This window comes from Simochromis diagramma, unplaced genomic scaffold (genome assembly GCF_900408965.1).
Source record: "Simochromis diagramma unplaced genomic scaffold, fSimDia1.1 OVJJ01000822.1, whole genome shotgun sequence".
Lineage (NCBI taxonomy): Eukaryota > Metazoa > Chordata > Actinopteri > Cichliformes > Cichlidae > Simochromis > Simochromis diagramma.
Window position 1 is genome coordinate 8,512,458 of NW_024387520.1, and position 27,920 is coordinate 8,540,377.

Sequence of the window (27,920 nt, forward strand, 5' to 3'; positions counted from 1 at the left end):
GTTATATTTAAACACCAAGCTGTCAGTGCTTGCTTGTAAAAATCGAGCAACCTTATAATGATTTTATCAACCGCATTTTCATCTAGAATCACAATCGCTCATGCAACCCACCATTTTAGATTACGTCATATTTTTGCTTCCTCGGATTCAGAACGGGATCCGGGTTACACAGCAGGCTGCCGCGGTCGCCATGTTGCTGAATGAAATTAACTTAGCTTCAAAACAGTGAATAGCAGCTATCAATATCAAGATTTTATTTTTCGCAGAATAGCCCGTGTTGCAGTATGTGACCTATTGTAAATATGACTTAGGATTTACGAAACTACTACAGAATCCCCATTCCCTGTAAGTAACGCCGTTGAAGTAATAACTGTGTTTATTCATTGGTAGCTGGCCTGTTAGCAAAAACAAGCTAGTCAATAGCATCGGCTAGCACGCATCATGTAGCACGGGTTATTGTAATTACTCAAAAGCCATACACAGTGTTATTGTAAATGTTACATGTTAATTTTTACATTCTATATTACTCTATTTATATATATTTGGATCATCCATTCACCTAGACCTGATTGTTCCGATACCTGCACTTATTATTTTTCATCGCAGCTAACCTAAGCTAACGTTACGCCCCGGAGAAATTGTAGGCGGGTGAAGCTAACATGTTAACAAGCGCTGTAAATATAACACCGTATCAAGAAACGACTGCTCTACGGCTGTCGACTGGAAATGTTGGTTGTAAATGTAATGTTGTTCTTACGGTGTTGAAACGACTGGGTTTCACTAACTCGTAAATTTCTCAACGCTGTTATCAAGGCGTCGTTGTCAAACGACGTTGGCGACACCTCGGTACCGTTAAGGTACATCAGCTTTGTTTTAAATGGTCGTTAGCTTTGGCGGAATCAGTATCAAACCAAATAAGCCATATCGTTTTTACCACAGGACAATGTGTATATGGTAGCTGGCGTTCACCTGTAGGTGCAAACAGATGTAAAAAAATAAACAAAAGCTGTACGTCGGTAAAGATGCTCTGATAAGACCTCCACCTGAATAATTAAGGGGTGTATGTAGGTAACAGTCCATGTCTTTCTTGCACACGATATCAAACTTTAATGACATTCGAGATAAGATTTACTGATGGCAGTGACTGATTTTTGTCTGTGTCATTACTTGTGTGCTTGTTAAATGTTCAAAAATAGTGTATGGAGAAGCTAAGAGACTGATTATTTATAACTAGACACAGTGAAACAAAAGAAAAAAGGCAACCCTGGAAGACATTACGTGGTTATTGCTACCAGGGTCTCCAGTTTATCACAGGAAATGGGTATTACAGAGACACTCCTTGGTCCTGATTTGTGTCATTTCACGTGAAGTTGTTGATATGTTGACATGTTATGGTTAATTTTCAGATATTTTCCTCCCAGATGACGAGCAAACTTTATTTCTGCATCACATATAGTCATTAAAAAGTAAAAATAAATAAAAATCATTTTTACTCTCCTTTGTCCTTTTCACAGATTATTGTGTTTAAAGATTGTAACCGTATCACGCAATGCACCATGGAAGTGGATCACAGAATATGCAACGACCGCTTCAGAGACCCAAGTCTGTCAGCGGGTCAGAAACAGAGGAGCAGCAGTCGCAGCCGACCATGGCAACTACACAGCAGCAAGCTACAGTTAACCATCCTCAATCACCTGTGACCCCTTTTTCCTCTGCTGCCAGTCCTTCAGCTCCTCAGTCACCCAATTATCAGATAATCATGAGTCGTAGTCCAGCCGCTGGCCCGAACATGAACATAACATTACAAAATGTGGGACAGATGGTTACTGCTAACCAACAAATAACCCTAACCACACTTCCCATCCAGAACCCCGCATCCCCAGGATTCCAGCATACGACACCTCAGTGGAGGTTTGAGCATACTCCACCCTCCTACATCCAGGTCACCTCACCTGTGCCCCAGCCCATTCAACCTCAAAGTCCTACCCAGCATAGTCCAGCCTCTCTGCAAGGTGTGACGAGGCCAACAGCTCCTGCAGCAGCATTGGGTGTGCACGGACAGAGTCCGACACGTTTTGTTGACGCTGGCATGTTAGTGAGGCAAATCAGTTTAGGGAGTCAATCAGGCAGTGGTCACTTTGTTTACCAAGAGGGAACAGGACTGGCCCAGATTGCCCCAGCCACACCTGGTCAGGTACAGCTGGCCTCTCCAGGAGCGCCAGGGTCTGTGAGGGAACGACGGCTTTCTCAGCCTCATTCACAGACTGGCGGCACCATCCACCACCATGCACCTCAAAGTCCAGTGGCCACCACTCACTCAACTCTGGGCAGCCCTGGTCATATCACCACCTCAAGCCTACCTCCCCAGATCAGCAGTATCATTCAAGGACAGCTTAGAAACCCTTTGATATTTGAGAAGCCTCAACAAGGTGTGGTTTCTGGAGTAGGAACCACAGCCACATCATTCAGTATACCTTCCTCTATACCACCCTCTAGCCCATCCCTCACCAGTCCATCTCAAGGGATCCCCAGCAATTCTCTTGCACCCACCAGCATGACTGTGGGCACTGTAAAGAAGCAAGCTGCCAAGAAATTAGAGGAAATTGCTCCTTCCACACCAGAGATTGCTCAGCTGAGAAAACAGTGCTTGGAGCACCACACCAAGAAGATGGAGAATCTGAAAGAAGTGTTCAAAGAATATCTGATTGAACTTTTCTTCCTGCAGCACCTCCAAGGGAACATGATGGACTATCTAGCTTTTAAGAAGAAGCCTTGTGTTCCCTTGTATACTTACTTGAGACAGAGTGACTTGGACCTTGAAGACGAAGAGGAGGAAGAAGAACAGTCTGAGGTTATTAATGATGAGGTATTACATCAGCTGGCTCTTGGTCTGAGATCAAATGTGTATTTTCTTTCCTGTCATTCTGTTGAATTTTGTTCCTCTTTCAATTTGGTGTCTTTTTTTCAGGTAAAGGTTGTTACTGGAAAGGATGGCCAGGCAGTGACACCAGTTGCCATAGCAACACAGCTTCCTCCCAATGTTTCTGCAGCTTTCTCTACCCAACAGCAGTTTCAGGTGATAGAGGAGGCACTTATTTTAAACATTTATTTTAATGAAATTATCTATAATGCCCTTAAAGTCTGTTGAAAATATCTCACTAATTTCATGAGAGGCTGTTTTTGCAGGGACACCAAGGAGCTACTTCTGGCACCATTACAAACCCTGGAGACATTGATGCATTTAAAAGGCAACAGGCTATGGTGCAGGCAGGTAGGGCAAAGATCGTAAACTCCTGTTTTATGTTGCTTTGTTTTCTCCCCGTTTGCTTTGTTTTCTGTTTGTTTTCTTTTCTCCCTCTAATTGCTTCTGCTTTTAGATATTTGGCATCCTCTACTAGCGCTCTGTGTTGAAGTCTTAAACCGAGGAAGGAGAGGTGACCTGTACGGTCTTCAGAAGGTCATTGCTGTGTGCCGAGTGCTTTTTTTTGCGTTATGAGGGTATTGTGTGTTTTAAATCCCAGATCAGGCTAAGAGGCCCCGGATTGACGTTGGTCGCCATGGGCTGATTTTCCAGCATCCTGGTGTAGCTCCTTTAGGATCACCTGGCGTTCCACTCCAGCAGCTTATGCCAACTGCGCAAGGTAGGAGTGCTTCTACCAGGCCGTTCTGTGTTCTGTTCGATGCTGCTGGACCTATGCCCTTTGCTCATACTAAGGAGATGTTAAAAAGGGAATCACAACATTCATCTTCTACAAACAAACTCCAAGCAGCATCAACAAACAGATCTTCCATCTGCTGGATTTCTCAGCAGTCCTCAGGAAGTTCAGGCTTAAGCTCTCTCTGTCAGGATAAATGGGGAAGAAGACAATCCAAGTCTGAAGAATGAGTAGCCACTCAATGGGAAGATGCCATGTCTTATGATTTTCTTTTTTTGTTTTAACTATTGATCACCTGTCGTCATCCATCTCTTCTTTTCTGAAGTTTGTTCCTGTTTGTCGTCTTTATTTGGAAAGACCTTCCCGTGCTGATGGATTTTCATCTTATCTGGCGGTGGATCACAGAAAGTGGGAAGCCTGTGGGAATGAATTCACTTTCCAATGGGTTTTGCTTGATCTCCCATTTTATGAATCCACATGTCATGCTTCCCTTTGGTTTCCCATCGTCATTCCCTCACACGCCCCTCTTCAATTGTCCGTCTTTGCGTGAGCCATCAACAGGAACTCAGAATCATCAGTCTTCAAGACTTTTTATTTATCTCATGTCCACTTTTAGTTTATTTCCTTCCATGTTTTTTCATGACATTTTGTTCTGACTTGGCTTCTTTCCCTCAGTCTAAGTAGGAGGGGAATCATTTGGAGGAGTTGTGTTCACGGCACAGGTGTTTGCGATTGTGGTGGTGTGGGTGTGTCAGGGCCAGGTGTTGATGGCGTCTAGGCAAGGTGGTGTGACGTGCAGGGAGGTAAGGCAGGTGATGCTTTAGTGTGCACAGCTCCGCTCAGGCCTGCTATCTGCAAGACCCCATGTCTGTCCTTTTGCTCACCTCTGTGCTTTGTCGCTATGTGAGGCATCCAGATGCCTTGGTTACGGCTAGAATGACATTGCTTCATGCATGCCAAACATACAGTGTTTTTGTGAGTGTCGCTTTAGTTCTTTCCCCTTACTTCTCCCTGTCTCTTTGTTTTTTGAAGTTCTTTTTTTCATGTTTCTTTGTTACATTTTTTTCTTTCTAAAACCTTTCTTCTTGCATGAGTAATTTTGAATGTTTTTTAACCACATTCTCTCAACATTTGAAATGCAAGGTTTTAGTTTTGCATTAATCAAAGTAGTATTTTATTTGAGAGACATGTAGATTTTCATATTGATTTCATTTCCTCTGTAATCATTTTGCTGTATGAGTTTCATTAGTTTCTGCTCTGATCATCAGGTAGTCGTAGACTCCTGTTAAGTACAGTACATGTAGTTCATTAAGAGAAGGTTCTGAGGAGCTCTTATAGCTGAAACTCAAACAAATGTTTAATAGTTAAAAGTACAATTTTATATTCTACCTTTTAGACTCAAAATATATAACTTCTATAAGGGGGTCTCTCAAATGAATATTAAGGGAAAGCTGCCGAACACTTAACGGCATCTATTAATCTGTATTGTAGGAACACAAAGGCATTTATTTAAAAAACAAACCAAAAAAACTGCACATTGGACAATAACATTAACAACTCATTTTTTTTACCATTTGTCTCTGTGTCACTTTCTATACTACTCTTTTATCCTATACTTTGGTTACCATGTATACAGGCGGGATGCCGCCTACTCCTCAAGCAGTCCAGATCGCAGGACAGAAGCAGAACCAGCAACAGTACGACCCATCCAAAGGACCTCCAGTGCAGAATGCAGCCAGCCTGCACACTCCGCCTCCTCAGCTGCCTGGCAGGTTGCCACAAGGTGCCCCTCCTATGACAGGCTTGCCCATGGCACTCTCCCAGCAGGCTCAGTTAGTAGAGAATCCAACTCAGCCAGGGGGTCAGCTGCAGGCACAGGTGAAGGTGCAGGCAGGGGCCACGGTCCTGACCACAGTGAACCCCCACACACAGCTCCAGGCCCAGCTGCAGCATCAGATGCAGTCAGGTCTTCATCTCCAGTTGCAGCCCCAGCAGCAACAATCCCAGGCCATTCTGCAGTCCGGACAAGCGGTCAGTTTGTGTGACGTGGTCAGCCTCCATACAAATTGACTAAAAGACGATACTGTAAACTTGATATTACCAGTGTTTTTTCTTTGCTCTACAGACAGTGGCACTTGCTCGCCCTGGAACAGAGTCAAACCAGGCAGTTCAGAGGATTATGACCAACTCGGTATCAATGACATCTGTGTCTCCTGCTCCGCTCTCTGCTCCCAACTCTGTTCCAACCCCACATACTGCAAGTCCTCTTCGTCCTGTTGGTTCTAACGTCAACCCAAGCACCCAGTCAAAAATGACTGGAACCAATGGCATATCAGCGGTCAAAATAGGTGGCTTTGGTCAAAGCACAGCCGTGCAGCCTTCACAGGAGGGTTCTCAAGATAAGCAAGTGGAACAGGCCAAATTGGTGAGTACCATAGTTTGGATACAGATGTCAGCAGTTGGTTAAAAGCGTTGCCTGGAAAAGATTTGGTGCCTTTTAATGTTGTCATTGCATGTTTTTTGTTCTTTTCAAGTTTGTCGTATTCCATATCAACAATTCCTGTTGATGTCCATTATTTTAATTTTTTTGATGTTCCGTTGTTGTACATTGTTATAAATGTATTTAGTAAGTTTTAATCTTATCAACATATAAAGTCTAATGGACCAAATGATTGCCAGGAGAGTCAAGTGCATCAGCGCATATCTGAGTTAAGGAAGGAGGGCCAGTGGTCTGCCAGTAGGCTCCCTAAGCTTGTGGAAGCCTCACGTCCAAAGTCCCACTGGGACTATCTCCTGGAGGAGATGCAGTGGATGGCAGCTGACTTTGCGCAGGAAAGGAGATGGAAGGAAGCTGCTGCTAAGAAGGTATGACAAACGTATAACAATTAACTGAAGAAAAGAAGGGTAAATCACAAATTGACACAAAAACAAAAAGGAGGAAACCCTCAGAAAGACAAACTCGTGTCTTGTGTGTCTCTGCCACAGCTCGTTCGCACATGTGCCCGTTATCATCAAGAGCAGAAGAAAAGTGAAGAGCGATCAAAGAAAGAAAGGGAAATTCATCTTCGTCACGTTGCCAGCACAATCGCCCGAGAGGTGGAATTCTTCTGGTCAAACATTGAACAGGTGCGTTTGTTTATTCTTATGTATAAAAGTTTCAGGACTTATAAAGATGCCAAATATCTGTTTTGAGTGAAACCCTTTCCCCATCAGGTCGTGGAAATCAAACTCCAGTTTGAAATTTATGAGAAGAGGCTCAAAGCACTTGGCTTACAAAAAGCCAAAGGTACGTCCCATTGAGCAGGTACTGAACATGAGAGACAGAACATTTGCTCTGTATCATCAGCTTTTACTTGCTGTTGCTCCTTGTTCCAAGCTAACACATGGTAGGTTATCTGACCTGGGGCAGTTCTCTTTCTATTAAACTTGTTTTATTTGCTTTACAGTATCCGGTCAGTCAGCAGCTGAGAAGGCTGATAAAGAGGTAGGTACTGCACTGGCATACCAATTAATAATAATATAGAAGCACATATTGTGTCTAAGATAGTTTTACAATTATACATTTTCTTTTGTAGCAGGTGACCACTTCAGTTAGAAAAAGAAAATCTAGTTTGTCCTTGGTTGATGAAGACGGTAAGTGTCAAATAATCAAGGTATATATGATTAAAAACAGAGAAAATAAAAAACAAGGATTTATAAAGACTGATTTTCCTTTTAGTTACAGATGAAGAGAGCACCATCGAGGAACAGGAGGGCATAGAAGGGGAAACGGACCACAAAGCAGAGTTGGTTGACCTTGCCAAAGATGGTACTTACTTTAATCTTTCTCTGTAACTATGCTCTATTTGCAGATTCAGGATAAAGGAAGAGAAATTTATTAGTGTGTTATTGTCTTGCTACTGCTGTGTTTATTCAGTTAAATTCATTTTTGGTGTAATCTAATGGTGCTTAAAGGGACAAGCCTTGTTGGAGACTAGGTGATTTCATAAACTCCACTGTGAGCTTTGAGACACAACACCACACACATGTCATGTGCAGGCTGTGCCTCAATTAAGAATGTTGGTTAGAAGAACTCGTAAACATAATAAACCACCCACAACTGCATACCTACCTCTTAAAATACAACTGACTGTTTTGTTTTATTGACGGCACAGAGATCGGTGAATTTAAAGTTTGACCCACCATGGCAATAAACTGTTACAGAAATTTTGAAACAGCTTAGGTAGTCTACAGGCTAAGAGATAGTTATGTCAGGTGATTATATGGCAAATATGATTAGACTATTAATTTAATATTCCACTTTTCACAAATTATGCATCCAGTTCTACAGATAAGCATCACCTCTTGCTGAAGCTCCATAGTAATAGTATTGAATTTTCATAATTTTTCCACCTCTTGCATGAGTTGAATTGATTTCAGAAGATGAAACAGTATATGGTGGATCTTGATTGGCCACAGGATGGTGCTGAAATACATTGGCAGTTATATAGATGATTAAATTACTAACGCGCAGAATTATACATTTTTGAGTTTTTTGCTACTTAGTTAATTAAAACCATCAACTATGAAGATTAATTATCTTTGTTTCATTTTTAAAAAAAATGTTTTTGTGTTCGTCTTGCAGCTGAGATGCCCCTTGATGCTTTGATGAAGCAATATGCCGGTGCCTATACTGACACCTTTGACTGGCCACAGCCCGGTTCTCACAGTGATGAGGATGAAATGGAAGAGACTGAAGGCAAGTTTGTAATTATAAAGTTAAACTGTGCAGATAAGTTTTTTGGGGTTTTTTTTCCTGGCCATTTGTGAATGATGAGATTCCAACATACCTCCACTTAATTTTTATTTTCTAGAAATAGAATGTGCTATCAGTCCACCGGAGGCTGTGCTGATTGACTCCCTTCTGAGTGTGGACCAGTACCGCGGTGCTGACAAAGCCGCTTCCTCTGACTCTGATGGGAAACCCTGCAAAGACATAGCCGAAGTAGCTGCAGCCACAGAGCTCATCCTGCCCAAGGGCAGCTTCAGAACCACTTCATCTGTGAGACACATTCAGATACTCACATTCACGCATTTAAACAAAAGAACATGTTTGTTTTGGTTTGTAGTTTTTTCAAACAAATTTTTTTATTCTCTCTTTTTTTTTTTTTTTACTAGACCCGCAGCCCAGCTCCTTTTCTATTGCATGGGTTTCTGCGTGAGTATCAGCAGATTGGTGTGGACTGGCTTGTCAGCCTTTACAAGAAGCACCTCAATGGCATCTTAGCTGATGAGACGGGCCTTGGCAAGACTGTACAGACAGTTGCTTACATGGCCCACTTGGCTGGGCAAGAGGGTATGTTGGTTTTTGGTATTCTTTTTGTTTTACAATATTGAACCTTTTTCCTGTATTTATAAATTTTGACTGGGATAAAGACAACCGTGTTTTCACCACAGGCATCTGGGGGCCCCATCTCGTTGTGGTAAGAACATGCAAGTTGTTAAGTTGGGAGGTGGAGTTCAAGCGTTGGTGTCCTGGCCTTAAGATCCTCTTGTACCTTGGCAACAGAAGGGAACGGCGGTCTAAAAGAAGGGTAATTTCTTGTGTATTTAAATACAATAATATCATTGATATGATATTAAAAAGTGCTTTGAGGTGACTGTTGTTGTGATTCAGTGCTATATAAATAAAATTAAAGTGAACTGAAGAAAAAGTGTTTTTTAAGTTACCTGGTGTATATGGTTTTTGATCTGCAGTGGTGGGGGGAAGCCAACAGCTTCCATGTGTGTGTTACATCCTACAAGCTGCTGATGAAAGACCAGAGTCATTTTCTAAAGAGAAGGTGGAGGCACCTAGTCCTGGATGAGGTGCAGCTCATCAAAAACATGACGGAGAAACATTGGGAAACAGTTTTTGCTCTCAGAAGGTAAGCTTCTAAAATGTTATTATTTCTAGTCAATGTGCATGTTGTTTTGGGTGAATTGCCTGATGAGATAAATTCAATGTGAGAAACTTTAAGGCTGTCTCTATGAAATTGCCCTAATTTTTTACTGGATCGTTAAAAAATTGCTCAGCTGACTGAATAAATGACAGAGATATTTCTGTGCATTTTCTAGTGAGCAACGGATTCTCCTCATCAACACTCCTCTACAGAACACTCTTAAGGAGCTGTGGACCATGATCCACTTCCTTTTGCCAGGAATCACCAGGCCTTACTCTGATTTTCCTGTTAAGGCGGGCACAGACCAGAACCAGGATTACTGCCACAAGCTAGTCATCCGCCTACACAGGGTGGGTATACCACCAGCACTCTTCTATAAATCTGTGTTACTGTGGTGTTTTCCTTTAAATTAAATATGAAAACCCTGTTACTCTTAACTGTAGATGATTCAACCTTTCATCCTGAGGCGCTCGAAAAGGGATGTGGAGAAACAGCTTCCCAAGAAGTACGAGCACATCCTAAAATGCCGACTGTCGAACAGGCAGAAGAGCCTTTATGAGGATATCCTCACTCAATCAGGGTAAAATATTTACCCCTCTCTCACAGTTTCTTTTGACACACAGCCCAGTTTATGGTATAATAAAGTTTTGGAAATATAGCACATCATGAACTGCAATTAGATCTTTTCATTTCTATTAGTGTGTATTTATGCATCCATGGGACACCAGATTTATTTTGACCTGATCTTTCTGGTTAGAAAAGATACTTTATAATTTATAATTATATTGTGTCTGTTCTTTGGAGAAAACTGTAATGTGTCAAGGGAGACACGTTTTGCACATGTCAGTTTTCTATAATCATTTCTTCTATGTGGCTGTGTTCCCCTAGAGCTCAGGAAGCACTGAAAACAGGTCATTTTGTCAGCGTGCTGCAGGTTTTGATGCAGTTACAGCGAGTTTGTAACCATCCTGAGCTGGTGGCACCCAGAGTGTCCAGTAGCTCCTATTTCTTCTCCTCTCTCGAATATAACGTGCCATCACTGGTGCTGGGAGCAATTCAGACTGATTCGAGTAAGGTAAGTGTTTTAGTAGCGCTGCCAAACATTGTTAATGTTAATGGTACCAAGAGCAGTCAGTAAGTACCTGTAATATAAAGTCAATCCATGACAAATTTGCATAATGACTAATCTTAAAGTGACTCTACACTGTTCCACTTCTAATATTTTATCTATTCCTAATTTATTATCTCCATAGATTGCCAACCTGTCCATATTTGATCTGATCAATAATGAGAACAGACTGACCCGGTATCAGACTGAAGAGGGAGTACCCAAACTAAAGGTTACTCAGCAGCTCATAGAAGAGATCTACAACAATCCAGATCCACCGCCAAGGCCCAAACCATGTCCAATAAAACCGATGAGGTCTGCGATATAATCTTCAAATGCTCAGAATGAAATGTTCTATGTAAAGATCTTAACAAGTTTTAAAATAAAATATAACCTCAGTATTATGGCATATTTAAATCCTGTGCATTTGTTTTTCTCTGATTAGATTGTTCCAGCCAGTGCAGTATGGCACAAAACCAGAGGGCCGCTTTGCCGCCTTTGCAAATGCAGCAGGTCAGCGTCCTCCAACGAGCTCTCCTGCTACTGGCACCTCTCCATCCATCAGTCAGGCAGGCCAGGCCAGGGGCAAGTCCCTGGTCACTACTTCATCAACTGCAGCCACTGCTCCTGGTAAGATCATTTCAGGGGCCCTATCCAGTATAGGACAGGAAATTAGATTCTCACATTATCTAAAGGATTCCTGGTGGTGTCCACTTCAGACTTAAATAGTACCTTTTACCTCTCATATTGTTTTTTTTTCTTCACCTGTAAATAATGTGCCTAAGCTAGTTTTAAGCTTGTGATGTGTGCAGTGTTATTTTGCATGATTTTGAGTGAGCCTAATGTACTGCTTAACAACTATTAATAGGTAGCCTTAGAGGCATACATTAGTGTTTGAAGCTCATTAAGAACTGTACTGCCTGCACATATTTTATGCACAGTGCTGCTATTTGAAAAAGTCAGATGCTTGTCCTTCAACTTTTTTGGAGAGGTTTGGTATACTTTGACTGAAAAGTTTTACTTTAAGGTTTCATATATTTAAATTTGTACTTCCATGCAGCAGTGGTGGGTTGGCAATATTGTTTTCCCCTGATATCAGCACAACCTTTATGGCAAGGCTGAATATAACACTCACTACTGGTTTCTGTCCTCAGTGACGACTGAGGATTAAGGAAAAGTCATTATATTTTAACAGAGGATGCAATGAAAGTAATGGTAGACAAGTCCAATAAAGAGATGGAGGCAAAAGTCAAACATTGCAGCCTTGGCTGTTACTGACTACACTTTCACAGATTGAGCTGACAGTTTAAACACACACATTTCCCATCATACCAGCTTTTACCATAGTGGTACACAAAATTCACAGATCAATAGTCATCTCAGTTTTTCAGTTATTTCAGACCAATGAATAGATGCAATGATACATTGACATATTTTTCATTCATATTTAAAAACAAGTTTCAGGTTCACATTCAGGTTTCTCTATTTAACTATAATTTCTAATTTAATAATTAATTACCTTAGACACTGTCATACTGTCAACAACACTGCCAAAAATAAAATATTAGATAAATAAAAATATCCATTAAGAGAAGTACACCATATGTATAATTGCAAATACATAAAGAGTGCAAATACATACGTTTAACAACATTCATTGACATTGCATACCATCTTCCATCTTTGATTGCAAACACTGACAAGAGCTTGTGAAGTGTCAGATAGTTGCAGATGGAGGTTATGCCCGACTGTTCCCATTTCTGTCTTCTGGATCACTGGACATGCCCAAGTGTATCCATTCTTCCCGTACTGAGTAGTTGGGACCAATGCACATATTTTAAGTAAAAATGTTTGCAGTTATTATCATTGACATCAGTAACAGTCCTAATAGTCGTAGCTCAGTTGGCCCACCACTGCTGAAGGAATTTATGGAAAAACTGTTTGATCATACTGATTTGACTAAATATTGGGTTACCCCTAACATGGAGTCCCATACCCCATTGCCTTGTACTTTACAGTGGTTGGAGCAGCAGCTCAGAGAGCCCAGGCTACAACTCCTGTCAGCAGCAGCAACAGCACTGCAGCCTCCACTGTAGCCTCCTCTGGGAATAGTGGCATTGGACAGCATGTGTTGGGGGCTTCCCCTGTGGCCTTAGGCCAGAGCTTAGCTGGCACAGTTGTGGGATCTGTTGCTCCCAACAGCCAGCCTGGATTAACACAGGTCCCCAGGTCGACTTTAGCCCCCAGCCATGCCATCCAGCCCAGCTTAGTATCCCAGAGGCTGGTTCTTACATCCCAGGCCCAGGCACGGTTGCCTAGTAAGTGGCCTGCCCTCCCCCTCTATCTCAGCATTTCCCCTCCACCTCTGGCACTACAGTACTGGCTGCTCTTCACTGAAGCCTTTACTCGAGGCACTGCTGATATGTGTTCACTCAGGAATTCTGGTTAAATATCTTGTATTGATTATGGTGGGGGGGAAAAAAAGTCCTCTAAAATTAGATCTGCAGCCATATCAGCAGCATCTCCACAGCCATAGCATTCCCCAGTTTCTTTCTTAAAACCTGCATGTACACTATGAATGTACACCACTGCACTATTTAACTTATGTTAAATCCTTGCACTTCCTTATAATATTTTTTTCTTCCACGTACTAATATTCTTTTGTCTCTTGCATCAGCCCAGCTGCAGGAAGAACTCCCAAAGCTTTGTTTCTGTTTTTGCTGTCTCTTTTATTATTATTATTTTAGTCTGAGCTTCAGCATGAATACTAAGCATGTGAAAATGGCCCCACAGTCAAGACCTGAGAAACTGCAGTATTTAAATATATTTTTAAAAAATGAGAAAAATTTAATAAAACTAACTTATTTATATAAGTCTTAAATGGTTTCAGAAAACTTTTCAGAGTTTTCAGAAACCATTTGAATTTGGTTATTTTTCAAGTAAATTTTAGGTATGATTTTATCCTAGGATGTGTAAAAATCCTAATGTGTGCAGAAGTTGGATAAACTTCACTTAAGGATTCATGCTCCACCCCCCACAAGTAGAAAAGTCACTGGTTCGAACACCAGGCATTCAAGATAAAATCCGTGTGTCCATAAAGTGAAAATGTACCCCATCAACACCATGGCAAAGAAGGCCCTTAATCACAAGGGCGTCATTGGAGCTTCTTGATGGCCAAGACAGCAGACTGTACTGGTTATACTGGTCAGATTACAGAGGGTTTCATTCTCAGTGAATCTACTTTGAGTTTGTAGTACTTGTTTGGGGTAGACAAACATCCAAACACAACAACAAAGAAGAGGCTAAGCTGGGGGCTGTAAATCCATTGATCTCTTCTTGGAATTGGTTAAAATCAGCAGAGAAAATATATAAATGTAGCTAAGTATCTAAGACATGCTTTTAAGCCCCTTTTCCATTAGTATCTCCTTGGATCGACTCAGATCAACTCTACTTGGATTGACTGGTTTTCTATTACAGTTTAGTAACTCCTAATGTGCCTGGTGTGTGTCAGAGCATCCCACAACGTACTGACTGACCAGCCAATCGATCACATGCAGTCTGACGATGTCACATTTTAGTACCTGTTCGGATCGCTTGGAACCCCGGACAAGCAGGTACTAAAAACGTACCTGGTCCCAGATACTTGGACCTAATGAAAAACCCTGAAAACCGTGGTGAACCGTGCTGAGTTGTTTGGAGTACGTACTAGTGATAGTAAAGGAAAAGAGGCTTTAGTAATCCACTCTTACAGTTTAACCACATCAAACGGATCTGCTATGGCTTTTGAGAGCGCTCTCCATCACCATCATCAAATAAAGAAATCTCTTTTTGGCGAATGCTGATCCATTCTTGAGCAGATATTCAATATCAAGGTGCAACAAAACTGTTCTGATGACACATGGTGGCCCAGTGTAACCCTAACCCTTAGACACTTTGTGTGTCCCTCCCTCCCCCCTCCTCTTAATTAGTCACTTTTGAGTTTCAGGCTCCCTGTCTCACCTGAGGACTGTCCTTAGGCATTTTCTTCCCCTTCTGTTGCAGAGAGGAGCTGTGCTCGTTCCACTGATTAATCCACCCTGGTTCTGCATGTCTTGTCTTTTTTTTTCCTTCACCCTTTAACTAACTCAGTATATTGCTTTGGAACCATAAAAAGACTTTTTAGTGCTATCTGTGTTAAAGTTTTTTTTTTTTTTTTTTCTGTTAAAGGTGGAGATGTGGTGAAGATTGCCCAGCTGGCTAACATAGCAGGCAGTCAGAATCGAATCTCCCAGCCAGAGACCCCTGTTACTCTGCAGTTTCAGGGCAACAAGTTCACTTTGTCCCCAAGTCAGCTCCGTCAGCTCACCACTGGACAGCCCTTGCAGCTCCAAGGTACACTTGGTAATGTATATCCCATCGTCACACTTTCTTTCCTCTCCACATATTTTTCTTCGTTCCTTGTTTTGTGTCCAACTGACTCATCCATGTAATTCTGTTGCTTTTATTTGTTGTCAGCAAAAGGTTTTTGTAAATTTTAAGACATTATTATAATATTCTGGATGTTCCAATGTGTAAAACTCTTACCATATATTTACAACGTCCTTGGTCTGGTTCTGGTGCCAGACCTATGCCTTCACCTGTCAGAGACTCAACTAAGTGTGAAAAAAAGTCAGTTAGCAATTTAATATGTCTTGAATACAAATGCATTGAAATTTGTTTATTCGACTTTTGCTTTAATTTGCTTTTATTCCTGTTTATGTCGTCATTAAATCCTTCATTCAAAAACCACGACAGTTCTTTTAATTCTAGAATTTAGATTTTCACATTTCATGCCTGTGTTATTTTGAGTATGCGCCACTTAATTGGTTGCTTAATGTCTCATGCATTCAGGCAACATCCTGCAGATTGTGTCAGCTCCAGGGCAGCAAATTATTAGGCCCCAGGGATCCATGGTAATGCAGACAATGCCTCAAGCTGTTCCTGCCTCCAGTGCCTCAGCTACTCCTGCAGTGTCAACAGCTCAGCAAGGTGACTTGGAAACAGTGAAGACTCTGCATTATTGTTTCTACCTCTTAATCGGTTATTTTGAAAACAGCTGACATTATAATTACATCTGTCATTATAGTTCTGACAGTTGTGTGACATAATATGCCAGTAGGGCTGCCACAAACGATTATTTTGATTGTCGACTAGTCACAGATTATTTTTGCGATTAGTCGACTAATCAGATCATGCATCCATTGGACGTACAGCTTATTGCACCAGCATGCGTCTCCGAAAACATCGGCGCGCTTTTGAAAATATGTGGTGTCTTGATAAACTGAGTAGATATTTGAAGTTTCCACAGCTGCATTCTCGCCTGAAAATATGTTAAACGTTTATTTTGTGACCCAGAAAGAATAATAAGAGTAATATTAAAACTAATTAGCTGTCGCCATTGTTGGAAACTGAGCAGGGCCGCGCTATGAATTCTGGGATAGGTTGGGCCACGAAGTATACACCTGACCCATCCTTCAAATCTGGGAAAATGAAGCGCGCATTTGTCGGCGTCTTTGAATCTGGACAGTCTTCGTTGTGTCACTGTAACGTAATCGGCCTACTAATGCAGGCACAGGAGGATGTGGTTCCTGAATTTGGACACAGCTACGATACCGGACACTGCTTCTTCTTCTTTGGGGTTTAACGGCAGCTGGCATCCTTGTACATGCAGTGCTGCCATCTTCTGTTTCAGTCTGTTAGTACACTCTTAAATCCTACTACTTATTCCTGCGTCCTTTGGGATCTTACAAAGCTTCAAACAACGCGTCGACTATTAAATTAGTCGTTGGCGACCGTAATCGTGACTAGTCGACTAATCGTGGCAGCTCTATATGCGAGATTGGGCATATAATTGCACCTCTTGTCCTCCTTTCCTTCTGTTGACACTGTGTGGGTTTTTGTTTTTTGTTTTTTAAGCGGTGAGTACGAATACAAATGCCACGTCAGCCCCCATCAAGCCGCCTCCTGCAGCTCACGCTGGTTCTCAGGTCAGCACATCACTTTGCAGAAAAATCCTATTTATAATTTCAGTTTTCTGTTTCATCAAATAATTTTAGTCTAGTCACATTACAGGAAGATCAGTTCTGATTGTACCATCTGTCACTGTGATACTCAGGAGTCGTCAGAAGAAAAGACTCAACTGATGAAAGAGCGATTGAGCCGTCTCTTCGAAGCAAATGAGCAGCGCTGCAGCCGCAGAGTGTTGTATGGGTCAGACCTGCTACAGGCATGCACGTTAGGTTCAGAGCCCGGTCACTCTGCCCTGACTGCTGGAGGCTGGAGCTGGGTGGGCAGAGAGAGCTGTATCAGAGCCCAGAGAACCTGCGTGGCTACCACCTCTGCATTGAAGTCCTCTCTGCACTCTGTGGACGACTGTCTGGAGGCTGCCAGCAGCCTTTTCAAAAGGTACTTGAGATTTGTTTGTTCTGTGTTGTTATAAATCCATTCCATGAATATTTTACAGCGTATCCTAATATTTTCTTAAATTGTATTATAGCTACAAAGGTAAAAGAAATGAGCAGCTAAGATTTTATTGTTGTATTGCAAATCAGTTTTTAATTTTTCCTCTTTTAATCCAAATATCTGATGAACATCTATGCTTATATGTGCTGCCTTTTAGACTGGTATGCATGGTGCCTCCAGCTGTGGCTTCAGCTCCTCACCTGTATGCAGCCAATCCCCCAGTTCCCTACAGGCTTGAGCAGAAGTCCCTTCGCCGTCGGCTTCAGGAGGCCTCTCTCCCTCACAGCGCAGACATCCACTTAGCATCCACACATCTCTTCTGTTGTCCTGACTTGCAGTTAATGCAAATGGACTCAGGTTAGTCCATGTAACACACCATTACACCTGGTTAAAACAAACAACTCTGACCTCTGATTTTGTTCATCAAAACAAAAGTGCTAAATATTTATTTATATTCAATAATTTTGACTTTCACCATTATCATTTAAAATCAGCAAAAGATGAAACCTGCAGCTCTCTCTCCCTTTTTCATTGACTCTATGTTCACTTCCCTGTTGTTTCTCTTCAGTCTCTGGATTGCTTCATTGATTGGAAAATGTAATTGGGGCCAAAAGTTTGACATATAACCACAAAAGCTGAGAAACCAACATGACAATTAAGAGAAATGTATTCTGTCTTTCTGTTCCTCACCCTCCAATCACATCTCTGCACCTACACATGCATTACTGTGTGACCTGAGTTATTGACGTTGACTAGAAGTAAAATACAAGAGTAGACAAACAAGAAATCCAGTCACTTCAGTGATAAACTTGAGAACAAAAGAATGGATACATAGAATATTAAACATAGGGCATTAACACATTTGATTGTAAAAAGAGGTACCAGAGCCATATAACTAGGTGTCAGTGACCTGTGATGACTGTCAGTCATCAGTGACACACAAGCCACAGCAAGCTAGAACTGTCACACCTATTCTTTTAAAGCTCTATACGGTGTTCTTACTAAAAACATCACAGAAAAAAGGTTCCAGGTAAGGACAAATATCTCCTGCTTACACAGGCTGAGTGACTCCTCTCACGTTTTGCCTTGGATCTGCCTTGGATAATAACATGATAATTTTCTTTCCCAAAGGTAAACTGGAAGCTCTTGCCATCCTGCTGCAGAAGCTGAAGTCAGAGAGTCGCCGTGTCCTCATCTTTACACAGATGTTGAAGATGCTAGACATCCTGGAGGCCTTCCTAGATTACAGACAGCTCACTTACGTGCGCATTGATGAGAGCTTCAGTTGTGATGAAAGACAGGTAAAATCACACCACATTGGATTTGTTCCTTATAAACATTTTTGCTGAAATCAAGTTTAAAGAAATGAATGTTGACAGAGGGTCTTGTCATTTTAAATATTTTAATGTGAATTAAACTATTTTCCCCCTTATCTGTCTTTTTTTATTAGTTCATGTTTGTGTGGAGGGGATCTTTGAGTTAATTTGTTTTCAATTACAAATAAGCTATAGATGCAGGCAGCTAAGGCTACGTTCACACTGCAGGCGAAAGCGCATCAAATCCGATTTTTTTTTTTTTTTTTTTTTTTTTTGACCCTATGCGACCCATATCCGATCATGGTATGACAGTGTGAACGGCACAAATCCGATATTTTCATATCCGATCTGGGTCACTTTCATATGTGGTATTGAATCCGATACATATCCGATGTTTTAGAAAGCGACTGCTGTTTGAACGGTCATGTCGCATTAAATCAGTCTTTTACGTCACTGACACAAGACAGACGCCAATTATCAGTGCCAGAGAACTGCCCGAGAAGACATCGCGAACGCTTCTTGGCCATCCCATGTAGATGTCAGTGAAAATGTTGGGAAGACAACATTGGAGAAACGTGAACATTTTATTTGTACTGTATAATCTGCAGATTCTGACAGAAATCTGCATCTATCCTTTGAAGCACCGCTCCTCTAAAACAGCAATAAGGATAATTATTAGGTTACATTTACATTATTATGTAAATAACCAAATAACTTAAAGCAAAATTGAGAAACGTAAAGTCCGAAGTCTTTATATTAAGGGCCATCAATCAAACAATATTGTTTGCTCTGGGTCTAAACAGAGCGCGTTGTGTGACATCTTCTTTTGCACATGCGGGCCGCTTTGAGCGTTCACACTACAGAGCGTTTGCTGGTCGCATTTTATTTGTAGTGTGAACAAGCAGACAAAAAAATCGGATTTGATCAAAAAATCAGAATTGAGCATTAAGACCTGCAGTGTGAACATAGCCTTACTGACAACAGCAGTCCCAAAAATAAACAATGAAGATAAAAATGTCTAAAGCATCTGTTTCATATTAGAAAGGATAGTTTGTATATTTACATGACAAAGCAAATGCATGAGTACATCGTGTTTTAAAACTAAACTGCGCTGTCAACTACTTCAACTCTGTTCATTCGTTGCGTGCCTGCAGGAAAATATGAAGAAGTTCAACAGGAACAGGCAGGTGTTCTGCAGCATCCTCACCAACCGCTGCTGTTCTGCAGTTGGGACTGTGTTTGATGCAGACACCATCATCTTCTACGACACAGACCTCAATCCCAGCATGGACGCACGCACCCAGGAGTGGTGCGACAAAATAGGGCGTTCCAAGGATATTCACATATACAGGTGATATTATAAAAACAAGGCATTCTGATTTTGTTTCTATTTTTTGTGCTCCTTATTCCGCCCCCAGATAAAACAGTTTTACCTTATAACAGTGTTACTGAAGGACTCGACTTGCGGTTTTATTTACTTTTGCATGTCCCAAGGTTGGAGAGTGGGAATTCTATTGAGGAAAAGCTCCTGAAGAATGGTACCAAGGACCTGATAAGAGAGGTGGCTGCTCAGGGTACTGACTACACCTTGGCTTTCCTCACTCAAGTAAGATAAACTCACTGAAGCTTCTACCAATATTCAGACTATAAATATATGGAAAAAAGTTTTAGATCCCGCATTATTTAGTTCTACCCAAGACATGAAACAACTGTCCTGATATTGTGTGTTTGTAGCGGACAATCCAGGATTTGTTTGAAGTGGAGGCAGGCTCGGGAGAGAAGGTGGAGGAGTTTGTCGTCCTTCACCAGGAGCCTTCAGCCTCTGAGGCCATCTCTCCCAGAGTAGCTAGACCATACATCCAGGCTCTCCAAAGCATAAACTTGGATGCCCTGTCAGAGGATGAAGAGCCGCATCGGCAAAAGCAGGAGGACGAGTTGCCAGACCAGGAGTCAACAGAGCGGGACCAGGAGTCAGAAATCCACGCCAAAGAAGAGCCTGCTCAGATAGAAGAGCTTAATGCAGTCATGGAACAGGTGGGTTTGCTTATTTTTTTTAATTAATATATGCAGCTTGAAAACTGGTTAAGCAAAAATAAATTACCATAACATTAAACGCTGGTTTGTTTTGTTTTTTTCATTCACTCATCATTGAAACAGCTTACACCTATCGAAAGATATGCCCTGCATTATTTGGAGTACCTCCACGTCAGCGATGATGAAAAAGCTCTAAGGGTAAGAGTTAAGGCACATCTTTACAGATTTATTGCAGTGAAAATGTGGAAATCTGTTCATGAACAGGTTTTTATTTTTGTTGTTTTGTTCTTCAGGAGAAGTTGGAGTGTTCAAAGAGAAGCTGGGAGCTGCAGCAGTTGCAAAGGTTGAACGAGGAGGAGCAGCAGCAGCACATGATGGAGGGAGATGAAGATCTCTTCACCTACACCAGAGAGGATGCCTACAACATGGTGGGTGGGACGGTTTGATCTCTGCTAATCAAGCAAGAAGTGGTGTGTGGATTATTGTGCTGTAGTTGACCTGAACCTTTTCTCTGTACTTCAACAGGAGTATGTGTTTGATGCGGAGGATGGCCACACAGAAATTATGCCGGTAAGATGCCACATGTGACCTTATCTGTAAATGTTTACACAGATTCTTAAATGATGTAGACGCCTGTATCTCTTCCTCATTCGATGTACTTACATTGAGCCACAAAGTGAAATCCTATTTTTGCCTTTGGACGGTTTTTGACATGTGGTTTTCCACCATAGCTTTGGACTCCACCCACACCACCACAGGATGACAACGACATCTACATTGATTCTGTAATGATGCTGATGTATGACACCACACCCATGCCAGAGTCCAAGTTGCCTCCTGTCTACATTCGCAAGGAGCATAAGAGACTGAAGATGGATCCCTCAGGTAAGAAAATATCTCTCCTTTTAGAGAAGTTGTTGTAAATCTTGGGTTAAAGACAAGAAGAATGGACAAAATGCAAAAGTATCATTGCAAGTTTGTTTGGTTTTCTCCCTTAACTTGAGTGTGTTTCTTCAGCAGCAGCCAGAAAGAAGAAAAAGGGCCACGGGGAGACGGTCATTCCTCCCCGTTCCCTTTTTGAAAAAGCCAGTATGCTCAAAGTTCGCCGCGAGGTTAAAGACCAGAAAAAGAATTTCTCCCTCAAGCAGCAGGCACCCTTTGCCAAGCCCCTCCCCTCGCTGGCTAAACCTGCCACGGAGGCAGGGCAGGACAATCCAGAGTGGCTCATCAGTGAAGACTGGGCCCTGCTTCAGGTACTGGCTTTATTTACTCCTGCCTCCATGATGCTCTAAGCATCGTTAATCCATCCTGTGTTGCATTTCAGTTAACAAGTTATCTTTGCTGTGTGTCCGTTAGGCTGTGAAGCAGCTGTTGGAGTTGCCGCTCAACCTGACAATCGTGTCTCCTGCACACACTCCTAACTGGGATCTGGTGAGTGATGTGGTGAACTCCTGCAGCCGCATCTACCGCTCACCCAAACAGTGTCGCAATCGCTACGAGAACGTCATCATTCCCAGGGAAGAGGGCAAGGTAATGAAAACAGGGTCATGTACTTTACTGTCTTGCACACATTTTGCTTGTTTGTCTCAACAATCACTCTTGGGGTTTTTTCCTTTTCTTTGTTTTTTTAAGTTGGTGTATGAGGCAAACCCCAAGAAGAAAACCAAGAGTATATACAAGGTACTCTGTCTTGCTTGGTCTTTGCGTTCAGCCGTTATTTCTTCTTGAATTCTGGGGATCATTTTTATTCTTTTTGTGTGTCCACGTTTAGTCTAAGAACAGCCGTCCTCTGAGGACCTGTCAGATCTACACACAGGATGACAATGCCACTCACATCCAGCTCTACAACAGCCGCTTTGAACTCATGAAGATCATTGCCAGCAAGAGAAGCCCACCAATCAAACCACTGTAAGTACTGAGAATTTGAAAAAAAAAAAACCTACATTAACAAAAAAAAAAAAAATGCAGTGAAATGTTATGTTATGTTGAGATAAGATATTGCCGTTTAAATGCATTCATCTATACTGCTTACAGACTCGGCATGAATCCATTTCAGAAGAACCCCAAGCATGCGTCTGTCTTGGCAGAAAGGTGCGACTTAAGTTTGTAATCACTGGGAATCAAAACCTGAAATCATTAAGCAAACAAAGAAGTGTAAGATTTTATTTTTTTCTCATTTTCAGTGGGATCAGCTACGATAAGCCGCTACCTCCCATCCAGGTGGCATCTCAGCGGGCTGAAAGGATTGCCAAAGAGAAAAAGGTGCTTATCAGCAGTGTGCCTCCACTTGTGTTTTTATTTATCCAGGTGCTATGCCATGCTAGGAGAATGTAAGACTTATTACAGCAAATGTCTGTGAATAATTCTTTAGGTGTTGAGAGAAATCTGGTTAATATTAGTTTCCACCTGTCAAGACAGTTTTCATGCATGGGGTGCATAAAGGTAGTAGTCTACACACTGTAGCTGTTGGATTTAAAAGCAATTATGCTATTATCTAGATATAAATCAGTGATCACTTCAAATGTTTTAATAGTATAAAAATTGGAGAGAAAAAACAAGAGTGAACTACTAAAAACAGACGACCATGCATCATCTTCAGTCTGGTTTACATCCATCTTTACAAATATATTTGCTTTTGTGTTGCCTCCATGCATTGTTTGTGGATGTGTGTGTTTGCAGGCACTTGCAGAGCAACAGAAGGCTCAGCAGTTGGCCCAGCAGCAGACTGGAGCCCCCCAGGCTCAGGCTGCACCTAGCCAAGCCCAGGCTCCTGCTTCTGGCCAGGCCCAGGTCCCTCAGGCTGCAGCAGTCGCCGGAGCTCCTGCTGTGCCTAACGCCGTACTGGTGAGACTCAGTAGTTGAGCTATATGTTTTTACATAGAGTCAGATCCAAAACGAGCTAATGGAAACTTTAAACATGCTTATCATGTTTCACAGGCTGGGGGCATAAAAAATGCCACTGTGGGCACTACCATTCAGGCTGGTATGTACACACACACACACACACACACACACACACACACACACACACACACACACACACACACACACACACACACGGTTTAGATTACAGTGCAGCTTGTGTCCCAGTACTTAATTCCTTTCACTTTGTTTCTTCTAGCCACTGTTGGGGGGAATGTGATTGTCAACACAATAGCTGGAGTTCCTCAAAGCCCTTTCCAGCCCAACAAACGCCTGGCGTCTTCGGTCATGCCAGGAACGCTGTCTGTGAGTCGTGCTTTCTTATCACTGGTGACCTGGCACTATTAACATACAGTGATATAAATAGTATTTGGATTGGAATAAAGCAGCAAACTCAGTCATCGAAACCTTTATTCATACTATCGCTGTTATTTTGATTAATGTAGCCTGCAGGTACAGCTGGAGCACAGGTGGTCCATGCACAACAGAGGACTGTGACAGCTACTGCTGCCCCGGCTGAGGTGGTTGCCATAGCTACAGGTCAGGCTGTTAGAGCGGTTACCCCAGTGACAGCATCTGCAGTAGTTTCTACCACTATGAGCCCAGTGCGCTCACTGGTCACTCAGGTCACACCAGGTAATGAGCTTATCACTGGTTTTCCTCAGGTGCACATTTTGTTTTACAGCCCTGACCTTTCCTCTGTCCTTTTTCATGCATCGACTGTGCTGTCTCAAGGAAAGCCAATCAGCGCAGCCCAGCTCCATGTGCTCAGACAGCATCTGCCACAGACTACATCCCCTCAGATGAAAGGCGTTAGCAAAGCCCAGGTACGTCACTACCACCTTTGTAGAATAACTACACCAAATGCAACAGTAACAGTCGCTTATAGAAAAAGTCATTTCATCTCTTGCATAAGGTGGACACGTGGTTGACAATATTTCAGTTTTACCCACTAAACAATGCAGTGCACTATTTTGTCAATGTGTGTAAGTATGACCTCTAAGTTAACTTGCATGGAAATATCTGTGTGACTTTTTTCTTCTTTTTTTTCTTATTTTTAAGGTGCACAAGCAAAAGTTGCAGCAACAGGCAACAGCAACTCAGGGCCAGCAGGCTGCAGGGGCCCAGCAGGCCGCACAGGTGCCAGCTGCACAGACTGTACAAGCTAATCCTCAGCTAGCAGCTGTGACAACACAACGACCCGGAGCTGTGCTGGCCACCAACCTGCAGATGAGCAGATTGGTAAGATTAGAAAAATAGTGATTAGATATTGGTGCAGTTGTGCAATACAACAAGATAAATGCTATTTTCAGCATATATTATCAACAGAGATCTAAAAGATATAACATTAAGAGAGACTATTACAATTCACTGGTGGATCCCCAGAAACACTGTCCTCTGCTTATGTAAGTGATTGAGCTTGTGCCACCTTTCTTACTCTTGTTCTTTTCACCCTGCAGACTGCTCGAGTACCCAATCAGAGCCAGATTCAGGCCCAGGCAGGACAGACAGCTCAGGTGACTCTGACCAAGCCTCCTGTAGTTTCTGTGCCAGCTGTGGTCTCATCAGCCGGAGTCACTACATTGCCAGTGACTGTAGCAGGCATTAGTGTGGCTATCGGTCAGGCCCAGAAAACAGGTGTGTTGAAATTCTTGAATTGCATACATCACAAGATGCAACAGTATTTGCTGCCGATTATACCTGCATCATTTGGATTGGAAACCCTTTTATAGTAGCAAAATGTATGTTCTCATCATCACGATCTTCTAATATGTCTTTTAATCTGACGCACTTTCTCCGTTCTGTCAGGTGTCCCCTTCCAACAGATGCAGGTCCAACAGCTGATTCAGATGAAGAAACAGCAGCAGACCGTTCAGGTGGCAGCTGCACCTCAGCAGAAGGCAGGGCAGCCACAGCCAGGACAGGCCACTGTACAGCAAAAGGTAATGTCTTTGTTTACATATAGAGATTTGTGTTTATTGAGAGTATCGGGAAGTAATAGTTCACTAGTAATATTACTGTATTTTCATTTCCCTTAGATTGGCACACAGCAAGTGACAGTGCAGACCGCCCAGCAAGGTCAGCAGCCACAGCAAAAGGTGACCTATACCACCACCCAACTCCAATCGGGAATCAAGACCCAGTTCTTCGCTACATCGCTCCCCCAGGGCCAGAAACCAGCTGGAGCCCAGCAAATCCAGGTGCATCATCAGTGGCAACCCATACAACAGAGTACTTTCAGTGAAATATCGAGATTGTGTGTGTGTGTGTGTGTTAACATTTTCTTGTTTACTGCTCATATCAGCTGCCTAAGATCCCGCAAATAGTGCAGCAGCAACCAACTGTGGCCAATATTCAACAACTTGTGTCTTCTCCTCAGCAGGTAAGAGTTTTAGGCTTTTTACTAGATTGATTCTACAGACATTGGAATAACCATCACTGCAGGCTTTCAGGTGTGCTGCCATTGACAAAATGCTTATATTTGATCTGGTATTATGTCCTCACTGGTGACAGCTGCAACTGAATGTTTTGTGTTTTCAAGTTGTCCATCCCATTCACCCTCTCACAAACATAAATAATCTATTTTATTACATCTGGCACAATTGTTGTCTTACATGTGAATGAACTGATAAAGTATGAGGTCAAGGTGGAACCTTGCAAAACTCTTTGGCCATAACTCAAGGATTTGGACACTAATTAAAAGGCTTAAAATTCTCCAGCACAGAATTCCAGCTCGAGGCCAGGTTGACGTTAATAAATTGTTAATATTGTTTGAAAGGGTTTTTTTGTTCTGTTTTGTTTTTTCACACTGTCACTCAAGCAGGAATCTAGTTTCCTATGTTTACAGCAATAAATAGGCTGTTCATTTGTTGCACACAGTTAAGAGATTAAAGGAGGAGGGAGCATTAAAAGTTTGAAAGATGGGCATGTTTTGTCCTTTGAGGCTTGTATTTAGAACCAATTGTAGACTACAGCTTTCAGCTGAAACCAAGGGTGACTGTTTGGATCGTGTGAGCGAGGATTCACGTTTAGCAACAAATAGATGTGCTCTTGTCTTTGTGAAAGGGGTCATGCTATCATCCGTCACGCTTACAGCACTGTGCTGTTTTAATTCATCATTGATGTGAAGTTATGCACAATTTGGTGAAGCTGACCAGAGTGTGTAAGGTAAAATATCAGATGAGATTTCTGTGGGGTCACTTTGTTTTGTTGTCTTTGTCACACTGAACCTTTTGACAGTTCATTTTCATTTCCGATTTTATTTGATTCATCACTGATTTTCTTAGCTTTGATATGCAGGAGAAAGGTTCGTATCAGATCTTTGAGACAGGATGGAAATGTTTAGTCTGTGTTGTTTCTCTTTAGATCCAGGCTCAGCCTCAGACTGTGACTCTGACCCAGGCTGCCACATCAGCTCCCGCTCAGGTGCAGATGATTCCCGCTGGTACGGCGACAGCCCAGGTGGTCCAGCAGAAGATCATCCAGCAACAGGTGGTGACTGCAGCCGCCTCACCCCAGATCCAGACACCACCTCCACACAGCCCAGCCCAGCAGCCCGCTGCAACCACTACTGCAGAGTCCCCGGTGCAGCAGTCTGCTCAGCCACAGCAGGCCTCCAAGGGTCAGGCTCGCCAGGGGGGCATCAGAGCCAAAACCCCTGCCAAGCCCAGTGGGGGAAGCAGTTAGGAGATACACACTAATGAGACTGTATGTACCGAGCGTTTTCCCGCAGTACAATGATGAGGTCGTGCTTTCTTGTGGATCCTGCAACAACAACAAACAAACCTTTACTTTACTCCAACCTCTCTAATCTTGTGTTCAACATGATTTCAGTGCTTGTACCTAAATCATTCTGGGAGATCAATCATGATGCTTCTGCCAATAATTCTTCTGGGATCCATAACTATCTCTCACTTGATCAATAACATTCTGCTCTTCATTAGTTTGTTGTAGAGCGTTTCTTGAAATTTCCCCCACACCTACCACATAATCTCACCGTATGACAGCAGTCACGCCTTCTGCGCAGTGGTTATATGACTCAACAGATGTATGAGGCTGAGGATTATGGGTGAATTTTCTTTGTTTGGTTGTTTTTTTTTGTTTGTTTTTTTTGCATTGGGAAATGAGCTCTCTATTAGAATAAGTGTATTCATAAATAGTCTTGTTTTATGTCCGATTCTCTTGTTGTCTATAGATACTGAATGGAGAATAATGCACGTTCCTTTAGTCTTTTTTTTTATTATTATTATTATTTCAGCAAATACACTGTAAACATGTACTTTAGTATTTTGTTTCCTCATAAATTCTCCTTTTTTTATTGATGTGAAAGGAAAAAAAACATGTAAATATCAACAGCGGACATTTGTACTTGTAAAGTAGTTGTGTTTTCATTGGATTTTTCAGCCCAATTGTAATAAAGTGTTTTGTTTTTATACACAAATTCATCTTTTCCTTTCATTAAATCGTTGTAAGTACTTTGAAA

The 27,920-nt window shown here is 42.1% G+C and overlaps 1 protein-coding gene across 6 annotated transcripts; it reads left to right on the top strand.

Annotated features, from left to right (window-relative positions):
* Positions 1-154: 154 nt before the first annotated feature.
* On the top strand, positions 155-27,920 carry ep400 (E1A binding protein p400). 6 transcript variants are annotated; one of them, XM_040019082.1, is made up of 54 exons: positions 155-345; positions 1,515-2,866; positions 2,969-3,076; positions 3,187-3,271; positions 3,522-3,641; positions 5,293-5,687; positions 5,782-6,081; positions 6,336-6,521; positions 6,642-6,782; positions 6,870-6,942; positions 7,103-7,140; positions 7,232-7,289; positions 7,375-7,464; positions 8,281-8,394; positions 8,510-8,697; positions 8,814-8,991; positions 9,093-9,229; positions 9,393-9,562; positions 9,753-9,927; positions 10,021-10,157; positions 10,466-10,652; positions 10,831-11,000; positions 11,131-11,315; positions 12,704-13,003; positions 14,892-15,065; positions 15,555-15,692; positions 16,620-16,690; positions 16,819-17,108; positions 17,323-17,522; positions 18,297-18,466; positions 19,636-19,832; positions 19,976-20,087; positions 20,216-20,515; positions 20,639-20,713; positions 20,809-20,943; positions 21,041-21,085; positions 21,247-21,400; positions 21,533-21,768; positions 21,872-22,045; positions 22,148-22,195; positions 22,287-22,423; positions 22,550-22,606; positions 22,699-22,777; positions 23,195-23,359; positions 23,453-23,498; positions 23,637-23,743; positions 23,884-24,073; positions 24,173-24,264; positions 24,500-24,679; positions 24,898-25,075; positions 25,247-25,380; positions 25,477-25,638; positions 25,743-25,820; positions 26,804-27,920. In XM_040019082.1, the coding sequence occupies exons 2-54, from the start codon at positions 1,550-1,552 to the stop codon at positions 27,122-27,124; spliced, it is 9,297 nt and encodes a 3,098-aa protein (XP_039875016.1). In that variant the 5' UTR covers positions 155-345; positions 1,515-1,549; the 3' UTR covers positions 27,125-27,920. The 6 variants fall into 6 exon arrangements, with proteins under 6 accessions (XP_039875016.1, XP_039875017.1, XP_039875019.1 ...); XM_040019083.1 differs by having other exon boundaries at positions 21,536-21,768; XM_040019085.1 differs by having other exon boundaries at positions 14,892-15,056.